Here is a 10585-nt window from a genome sequence, read left to right as displayed (position 1 = left end):
TTATCTTTGGGGCCGGTGGCTCAGGAGGCCCAGGGACGGAGGGAGGAATTGGGGAGGAGGCTCCTCAGAACGACGGGGGTATCGGTGGCTCCGCGGGTGATACAGCAACAATCGAGGTTGTGTAGGAATGGCGACAACCACAAAGAACAAAGAAGCAGCGTTGAGGTCAGCAAAGGAAGGGACCACTTGGAATTCGGCTGGAGTCTGAATTTCTGAAGAAAAATCAGAGTTTGCTGAAGAGGAAATCAGATTTTGTCATGGGGGGGAGGGGGGATTCATTGTATCTGCAGCAAACCTGGGTTTAGGAGGCTTCCTTTTCCATGATGGCCACATTTGGGATGACAGTTTATTTCCATGGCCATTTCCTGGCTTTGTTCCCCAATCTGGGACATTGGATGCTTCTAAGCCCCCACCCCGCCCTCCCCGTTTCCTGGCTGCCTTGATAAAGAGCCGAAGAACTCTTGTTTGTGTAGAATTGGAAGCCTTTCAGCTTTCCCTCTTTTTCTTTTTCCTTTTTTTTTTAGGGTTGTCCGGTTTTAAAGTTCCTTTTTAATCACAATATTTTCTCTAAATTGTAAAGCCACCCGGATTCATTGGCTGTGATGAAATCTCCAGAAAAGATTGAGAGAGATATGAGAGAATGAGAGAAAGAGATGAGAGAAAAAGAGGATATATATAGAGAGAGATGAGAAGGAGAAGGAGGATGGATAGAAAGAGAAAGAGTAAGAAAGATGAGAGAGAGAAAGAGCATAGAGAGATGAAAGTGAGAGAGATGAGAGAGAAATAGGACAGATAGAAAGAGAGAGATAAGAGAGTGACAGAAAGAGATAAGACAGAGAAAGGATAGGTAGAGAGATGAGAAAGTGAGAGAAAGAAACAAAACAGAGAGGGTAGATAGAGACACAGAGATGAGAGAGAGAGAGAGATGAGAGAGAGAGAGAGAGAGAGAGAGAGAGAGAGAGAGAGAGGATAGAGAGAGATAAGAATGAAAGAAAGATGAGAGAGAAAGGATATAGAAAGACAGACATGACAGAGTGAGAGTAAGAGATGAGAGAGAGAGGATAGAGAGATGAAACTGGGAGAAAGGATAGAAAGAGAGAGAGATGAGAGAGTGAAAGAAAGATGAGAGAGGGAGAAAGAGGGTAGAGAGATGAGAGAATGAAAGAAAGATGAGAAGAAAGGATAGATAGAAAGAGAGGTAGAGATGAGAGAGTGAGAGAAAGACAAGAAAGAGGATAGAGAGAAAGAGAGAGGGTAGAGAGATGAGAGAGAAAGAGGGATATTAGATGGATGATATAGAAATATATTATTCATTTTATTTTATTTATTGGAATTTGACAAAAAAAACCTAAAGCAAGAATAAGAGAATAAAAATACAGTAACAGAGACGATAGACGCATTAGTGCACTTATGCATGCCCCTTCTCCTGACCACTTCTGTAAGTATGAATTGAGGTCGACAGAAGTCCATTGGTGACTGAAACTGTGAAAATGTGTAGCTGAGACAACTGAATCAGGAAGGGCATTCCAGACTTCGACAACTTTGTTACAGAAATCATATTGCTTTCTGTCAATTTTGAAACGATTTACATAGAGTTTAAAGCGATTAAAACAGAAAAAGTCATTTACAGGTAGAACATTACTGCCTTACTATATGTAGATAGATGGGATAGGCTGATAGATAAAATAGATAAATATACATAATAAATTATAGATGAGAGAGAGATAAATAGATAGATACTAGATGAATGGAAAGATGGATGGATGGATGAATGGATGGATGAACGGACAGACAGACAGACAGATAGATACTAGATACTAGATGGATGGAAAGATAGAACGACAGATAGACACAAGAGGATGGCTAGAGAGACAAAGAGAGATTGGATGGATGAATGGATGGACACCAAGCTTACCCCCAACATTACTTTTTTCCTGAGAGTAAGTCTTCTGTATACCAAGGGACGTTGAAATTACTCGATGCGGTCCTCATTTATACTCTCTCTCTCTCTCTCTCTGGTTCTCCTTCCTTAACAGCAGGACCTTATGTACAGAGTGTGGACTGGGAGCCCTTCAAATCCTCTTGGGAATAACCAACTGAGCTCTCTCTCTCTCTCTCTCTCTCTCGTGTTGGGTCCCCCACCACAGTATTTTCTTCCAGAGAATAGGTGTTCTGTGTACAAGGTTTGGTTGAAATTACTCAAGGCATTCCAGACTTATGTGGGGATGCACACACACAGACACACACAGACACACACACAGACACACACACGAACACACACAAACCAACGAGTGTTAGGGGTGTCTTATCCCACGGTCTTTATTTCCAGAAAATAAGTAATATGTGTACCAGTGTAGGAAGTTATCACCCATCCCTCTCCCAGAAAAATGAAATATCCTAGGAAATATTGAAAAGGCTGAATATTTCTCTGGATGTGAAAAGGGATAAACATTTTATAAAGAGAGAATAGCTCCCTGCAGCTTCCTGCCCCCACCCACTTTGTCAATGGGCCATTAAGAAGGCCAAGCCAGTCCCTTGACATAATAAAGAGTTCTTCTCCCCTTCAGCTCCAGGGGGATGGGATTAAGGCATAATAATATTGGCCCTTTACCCAACTCCCCACATGGCATATGAGAACTCAACCAAACCTGGATTCAAAATGCAGACTAGAGAGTTGCCCCTGCATGGCCCCATGGGAGTCTGACAACCAATCAGAAGACAAGCTCAAGATCAAAGGCCAGAGAGGACATAAAACCAGGGACTCAGCACCTCAGTCCTCCCGTCTCTTCTTCTCCACCAACATTGAAGCATGGGATCACCTTTTCTGTTCAGGACTCAAGCCATGTGGTCCTATCCACCATTAAAACCATCTTTCCAAACAGCCTCCATGTCTCCAGTGTCTTTTTCCCCACTTGGAGCAAAACCCAGAAGGACATTTCTTCCAACAATTGGCACCCTAGATGGGACTCCAAGCTAGCCTAACCAATGGATATGGCCCAGGTAAACATCCCCATTGAGTCTGTGGGTGGACTTTATCTTGGCCTTAGCCATTTGGATCTAGGTTTTAAAGGGGTTTTGAGTTTGAGCTCAAAGGCTGCCTGGAAAGAAGGTGAGTACCTCTAAATTTTAATTCTCTAAAATTTAATTTTAAAGCGTGGAAAATGTGTGCATGCCTGCATGTGTGTGAATAATAATAATAACAATAACAACAACAATAACAACAACAATAATAATAATAATAATAATAATAATAATAATAATAATAATAATAATAAATTTTATTTCTAGACCGCACCCTTTCCTTGGCAGGACTCGGGGCGGTGTACAGTCATGTTAAAACCATATACAAATACATAGACAAAAACGTAGACGTAGACATAGACGTAGACGGAGGAGGTAAAAAATATACTGTACAATTCTTAATTAAAATACAAATACAATTAAAATTCCCTTAAAAAATTCCCCAATAAAATGTTTAAAATGTTTGCCAGGAGGTGGAAGATGGAACTATCAATCGGCTAAGCCAGCTAGTCAGAACAGGTGAGTCTTGAGCTTCTGTCGGAAGGAGCGGAGGTCATTAGTAGTTCTAATATCGGGAGGGAGGTCATTCCAGAGGGTTGGGCCCATCACAGAGAAGACTCTACTCCTAGGCGCCACCCGCTGGCACTGCTTGGCAGATGGCACCTGGAGGAGACCCTCTCTGTGAGAGCGGATAGGTCGTAGAGATGTATGAGGTGAGATGCGGTCTCAGAGGTAACTAGGTCCCATGCCATGGAGCGCTTTGAAGATAGTAACCAACATCTTGAAACGCACCCGAAAAACTACAGGCAGCCAGTGCAGCTCACGCAGGAATGGTGTTATATGGGAGTATCTTGATCCTCCCATGATAACCCGCGCGGCCGCATTCTGAACTAGCTGTAGTCTTCGGGTGCATCTCAAGGGGAGCCCCATGTAGAGAGCATTACAGTAGTCCAGGCGAGACGTCACCAGCGCATGAGTGACTGTGCGTAGGGCGTCCCGATCCAATAGGGGGTGCAATTGACGCACCAGGCGAACCTGGTGGAATGCCCCCCTCGCCACGGCTGTCAGATGGTCATCCATTGACAGCCTGGCATCAAGGAGGATGCCCAGATTGCGCGCCCGTTCCACGGGGGGCAATAATTCGCCCCCTATGGCCAGTGATGGCGTCAACTGGTTAAATCGGGGCGCCGGTAGCCACAGCCACTCAGTCTTGGAAGGGTTGAGCTTAAGTCTGTTGTCCCCCATCCAGACCCGCACGGCTTCCAAACACCGGGACAACATTTCGACGGCCTCGTTGGGGTGGTTTAGGGTGGAAATGTACAGCTGTGTATCATCAGCGTACAGATGGTATCCCACCCCAAAACCACGGATGATCTCACCCAGCGGCTTCATGTATGTGTTGAACAGGAGGGGCGAGAGGACCGAACCCTGAGGCACCCCACAAGTGAGTAGCCTCAGGGTCGAACTCTGCTCCCCTGCCAACACACACTGCATCCGGTCGGAGAGATAGGAGCGGAACCACCACAGAACGGTGCCCCCCACGCCCATCTCTTCCAGCCGGCGCAATAAGATACCATGGTCGATGGTATCGAAAGCCGCTGATAGATCTAATAGGACCAGGATAGAGGAACAGCCCCTATCTCTGGCCCTCCATAGATCATCTACCAACGCGACCAAGGCCATCTCCGTGCTGTGACCGGGTCGAAAGCCGGACTGGCGCGGGTCAAGATAGACTGCTTCCTCCAGGTGACGTGGGAACTGTTGCGCCACCACACTCTCTACAACCTTCGCTAAAAAGGGAAGGTTGGAGACAGGACGGTAATTAGCTAGTTCCTCCGGATCCAGGGAAGGCCTCTTGAGCAGGGGCCTCACCACCGCCTCTTTCAAAGCGGTCGGCAAGGACCCCTCCTCCAGTGAAGCGTTCACCAGACCCAGGAGCCAGCCTCGTGTAACCTCCCAGGATGCCAGTACAAGCCAGGAGGGACACGGGTCCAGTAAACATGAGGTGGCTCGCAGTCGCCCACGTAACCTGTCCAAGTCCTCGAGGGCAACAGAGTCAAACTCCTCCCAGCATGGTGTCTCAAGACTTGCTTCCAACGTCTCCCCTGATCCACTGAAGGGGGCCCATCCACTCCGGATCTGATCGATTTCGTCTTGCAGATATTCCCCAAACTCCTCTGCTCTACCCTGCAAAGGGGCTTCCCGCGACCTCTGAAATAAGAGAGAGCGGGTCACCCGAAACAGGGCGGCAGGGTGGTTATCCGCGGACGCAATAAGAGCGGCACAGTGTCTGCGTTTGGCCGCTCTTAGAGCCACAAGGTAGGTCCGTAAATAGGCTCTTACCTGTGTTTGGTCAGATTCGGAGCGTGATGACCTCCACCTGCTTTCTAGGCGTCTCTTGTGGCGTTTCATCACCCTCAGCTCCTCGGTAAACCAAGGAGCCAGGGTGGTTCGTTGCCGCAAGAGAGGCCGCAAAGGCGCTACCTGGTCCAAGGCCCCCGCAGCCGCCTGATTCCAAGCGGCCACTAGGTCCTCCGTCCGGGAGCGGGTCAAGGCTACAGGAAGTGGCCCAAGCTCCGTCTGGAACCTATCCGGTTCCATCAGTCACTTGGGGCGGAACCATCTGGGACAATCAGGTTCCGCCTCCCCGCAGTGGGGGGTAGCGCCGGGGAAGTCGAGCCGGAGAGAAGAGTGGTCTGACCATGACAGGGGTGTGATAACTAGATCCCCTATTCCCAGATCACTCGTCCACTGTCCAGATACAAAAACAAGGTCCAGTGTGTGTCCACCCTCGTGTGTGGGGCCCTGAATTAATTGGGACAGGTCCATGGCTGTCATGGAAGCCATGAACTCCCGAGCCACCTCGGATGCTTCACCCGTCAACAGCAGATTGAAATCCCCCATAACCACAAGTTTGGGGGTATCAACTGCCGTCTCCGCGATCAGCTCGAGGAGCTCGGGCAGGGCCGCTGATGCATAGCGAGGAGCCAAGTATACAATCAGCAAGCCCAACTGCCTCCCTGGGCCCCATTTCACACCAAGGGACTCTCACCCGGAGATCTGTGGCACAGTGAATTCCCTCGGTTCCAGACTCTCCCGTATAATTACCGCCAACCCACCACCCTTACCCTGGGCCTGTGGCTGATGAAATGCATGGTAACCTGGCGGGCACATCTCCACGAGGGGCAAACCACCCTCGTGGCCCAGCCAGGTCTCCGTTATCCCTGCAAGGTCCAGCTCCCCCTCTGAGATCAACTCATTAATGAGGGGGGCCTTGTTAACAACGGACCTTGCATTGCAAAGCATCAGCCTCAGGCCCTGGCTAGTGACTAGTGTGACTAGTGTGTGTCAAAATGGATGGAAAAGTGAATGAATTTTTTGTTGTTGCTGTTTTGTCCTGTGAAAGCAAAAAAGGAAATGCCCATTGTGCATAAAGAGAGAGGAAAAGAGGAGGTGCGCATACCCACTGACGACAGAACCCCTCCTGGGTAGCTGTATGGCCAGTCCTCCCAAGTCTTTCCCCAGGACTCAAAAACTGTTGGAAAGTCCCTGTGAGTCACGGTGGAAAGACCCCATGTAGAGGGGCATGAAGTTTCCTGCAGTGAGGAATGCGAAAAGTCCCTCCATAGGGCGCGAAAGAGTTCCCTACATAGGGCAAGAAAAAGTCCCTTTAAAAGGGGTGTGAAAAGGTCCTCTAAGGACGCAAATTTTGAAGCGGGGAATACGAAGCGGCAAGCCCGGCTGGGACAAAGTGAGCCCCACATCTGAGTGGGATCATGGAGAGCGGTAGCCCTAGGGGAGCTATTGGGGGCCTGGGGCGAAAAACAGATGCCCGTCCTGGCTGATATGAAAAAAAAGGAAAGCAAGAAATATGTAAGAAATGGGCTTTGCTGAAAGATGATACAGGAAAACTAATTTGGCTACATAAAGGTACTTAAAAGAAAAGGGAAAATGTTGGGGTTTCTTTTTTCTCGTATTTGTTTGTCTCTTTTTCTGTCTTCTATGCAACAACGTGATTTGTTTGTTAAGATTTTGTGCCTTCCCTAATTTAACAGATTTGTGCTGGGAAAGGTTAGCATGTGTAAACCAAAGAGATCTCTCCCCCCCCATCTTATTTTATCCTTGTCCTTGTGTAAATGTGTGTCTAAGTCTTTGTGCACTCTTGAGGTAATTGTAACTATAAAACATCTCCAATCCTAGGCCTAGCCGGCCTGGCATAATCTCGACAACTGTTCCACCCCTTGGTTAATTTTAATTGTCAATGTTAGCTTTTAAACTTTTATTCTTATTGGGGTTTTAACTTCTCTGATTATTGTATTTATTTATTTTTACCTCCTCCTTTGTAGTCCGTAGACCGTTGCTTGTGTACGTCGCCCCGAGTCCCTGTGGGGAGAGGGGGCGACTAATAAGTCTGATAAAATAAATAAATAAATAAATCCAAAAGGACAAGAATTTTAAACTGTTCAAAGAAAGAAAAAAGTAAACTGGCAGAAATTGCCTTCGCTCAGTTTGTCGGGCCCAGAAAACTGAGTGAAGGGGGAGGGGGGTCTTTACTTTGTGTTTGTAAAGAGTAAAGAGAGTAAAGAGAAGTATTCTTTCTTCCTTCCTACCCTATACCTTAAAGTAACAACCCAGGAAACGTTTTAAGTTCATTTACAAGAAAAGTTTCATCTCTGCAGTTATTGTATGTTTAAATGATTTTACCTGTTCATCTCTTTCCTGAAGCATGTGAATCCAGACCCCATTTCTCATCTGTGATATCCCCACAATGTTACCAGTTTATCTGTTTAGTAATGGATGGTTTTATCTTTCAAACTCTGCCTGCAAGCTATCTACCCTTACAAGCTATCTAACTTGAACATTGGGCACTATCTAATAAAATGAAATTCAATGGTGAAAAGAGTAAGGTTCTACATTTAGGCAACAAAAATGGAATGCACAGGTACAGTATAGGTGGTACCTTGCTCAGTAGTAGTAACTGTGAAAGGGATCTTGGAGTCCTAGTGGACAACCATTTAAATATGAGCCAGCAGTGTGTAGCAGCTGCCAAAAAAGCCAACACAGTTCTAGGCTGCATCAACAGAGGGATAGAATCAAGATCACGTGAAGGGTTAATACCACTTTATAATGCCTTGGTAAGGCCACACTTGGAATATGGCATTCAGTTCTGGTCGCCACGATGTAAAAAAGATGTGGAGACTCTAGAAAGAGTGCAGAGAAGAGCAACAAAGATGATTAGGGGACTGGAGACTAAAACATATGAAGAACGGTTGCAGGAACTGGGTATGTCCCTTCCAACTCTACTATTGTATTGTGTTGTATTATATTGTATTATATTACCCCCCCCCCTTACCTCCAATCTTCCAATAAAGCCTTTTTCTGTGGGGGAGGGGACCTTGTTCTCATGTCTTTCAGCTCTGGAAGATTGTACTCTTTGAGGTGAGTATAGATTTTTCTTTACCTTTTGGGGGGAGGGGAGTGTTGCCTTGTGTGTATAAGACGAAGGAAATGCCTACTAGAGGTTTGCCTTCAATCTGAGTAAAAACTCTCTGCACATCTATCTGGCCAACCCAGGTTTCTACTTTGGGATCTATTTGTTCCTAAAGTAGAAACCTGGCCTCCAGAAGGCAGTTTTGATTTAGATTTTTGTCAACAAATTTACTGATTTTCTGGCCACCATCAGACAAACTGAAGAGGAGGTCTACCTGAGTGTCTTCCCCAAGGTAACTGAGGAGTCCACAGACATATGTTTTAAAAAAACTGTTGCAGCAGTAATAGTTGTCTTTAAAAAGAAAAGTAGAGCTCAAGAGCCCCACCCAAATGCAAACGATGTATTAGTGAAAGTCTCCATACAACTTGGTCTTTAAAACTATGCCAGTGATTGCTGGGAGATCAACAATTGGCGGCCCAGATGGGACGCCAAGGTAGCCTAACCAATGGATATGGCCCAGGTAAGCCTCCCATGCCAGCACAGACTCCATTGAGTCTGTGGGTGGACTTTATCTTGGCCTTAACCATTGGATCTAGGTTTTAAAGGGGTTTTGAGTTTGAACTCAAAGGCTACCTGGAAAGAAGGTGAATACCTCTAAATTTTAATTCTCTAAAATTTAATTTTAAAGCATGGCAAAGCATGGGAAATGTGTGTATGCCTGCATGTGTGTGACTGATGGGATCCTTCTCCTGATCACAGCTGGATCTTGATTCCTCTGTGTGTTTTACCAAGAGAGCCTGGAAAGCATTAGGGTCAGGCCAGAGCACAGGACCTTCCGTTAGGGAAAGGAGAGTGTGTGTGAAAATGGATGGAAAGATGAATGATAATTTGTTGTTGTTTTTATTGTTTTTGCTTTTGTCCTGTGAAAGCAAAAAAAAAAAAAAAGCAAAGGTCCAAAAGAGTAGAAAAGAGTGGAAAACAGTAGAGGTGCCTGATACTAACTGCAGAGGGGCAGAGGTCCTCAAGGATTACTTTTTTGATCCTCAAAATCCAGGTGATTCCCTGAGAGGAGGGGCCGAATACTTCGTGGGGGAATCAAAGTCCTTCCCAGAATCTTTTTTTCCCTGAAACCTATGGTGGGTGGTCACCTGGCTAGGCCAAAGTGAGCCCTACATGTAAAGGGTCATGGGAAGCATTAGTTCACGGGTGCCAGAAGTGCCCTTGGAGATTTTCTTAGATGCCAAGATTTTGGCTGACATGAGTAAAAAGAGAGCGAGGAAATTGTGTGAGAAATGGGCTTTGCTGAAAGACGATACAGGAAAACTAATTTGGCTACATAAAGGTACTTAAAAGAAAAGGGAAAATGTTGGGGTTTCTTTTTTTTTTCTCTTGTCTGTTTGTCTCTTTCTCTGTCTTCTATGCAACCATGTGGTTTGTTAAGATTTATGCCTTCCCTAATTTAACAGATCTGTGCTGGGAATGACTATCCTGCCCCATACATCCCTTCGACCAATCCACTCTCACAGAGAGGGGCTCCTCCGGGTGCCGTCCACGAGGCAGTGCCAGCGGGCGACGCCCAGGAGTAGGGCCTTCTCTGTGATGGGCCCGACCCTCTGGAATGACCTCCCCCGAGACATCAGAACAACCACTGATCTCCGCTCCTTCCGTAAGATGCTCAAGACCCACCTGTTTAGTTTAGCGGGCCTGGTCTAATCCCGATCTAGCCCCTCAATTCTGTACTTTTAAATTTTTGGGGTTGTTTTAAGCTGATTTTTAACTTTTATTACCCTGTACAGCTCTACTGTTTAATTGGTTTTTAAGTGTATCTATTTTATACTAGGTTTTAATCTGGTGTCTGTAAACCGCCCCGAGTCCCTTCGGGGAGAGGGGGCGGTCTATAAATTTAATAAAATATATAAATAAATAAATAAATAGGATGTTTAAACCTGAGAGTTCTCTTTCCCCCTCTCTTATTTTCTCCTTGTCCTTGTGTATACATGTGTCTAAGTCTTTGTGCACCCTCAAGGTAATTGTAACTATAAAATGTCTCCAATCTAAAAAAACAAAAATTTTAAACTGTTCAAAGAAAGAAAAGAGTAAACCAGTGGAAATTGCCTTCGCTCTGTTTGTCGG

At 45.9% G+C, this 10585-nt stretch overlaps 1 protein-coding gene across 1 annotated transcript in view; it reads right to left on the bottom strand.

Annotated features, from left to right (window-relative positions):
- The window catches only part of LOC309400268 (uncharacterized protein), a gene marked incomplete at its 3' end in the record, with an annotated part of 21238 nt that continues 10653 nt past the window's right edge, over nucleotides 1-10585 (bottom strand). The window contains exon 4 of the mRNA XM_081968683.1: nucleotides 1-212. Within this exon, the coding sequence (XP_081824809.1) occupies nucleotides 1-212 (212 nt within the window). The remainder of the gene's footprint in view (nucleotides 213-10585) is intronic.

This window comes from Natrix helvetica (assembly GCF_964273705.1).
Source record: "Natrix helvetica genome assembly, chromosome: W".
Taxonomy (NCBI): domain Eukaryota; kingdom Metazoa; phylum Chordata; class Lepidosauria; order Squamata; family Natricidae; genus Natrix; species Natrix helvetica.
The sequence above is the reverse complement of the archived record's forward strand: the minus strand, read 5'-3'. Positions and strand labels throughout refer to the sequence as shown.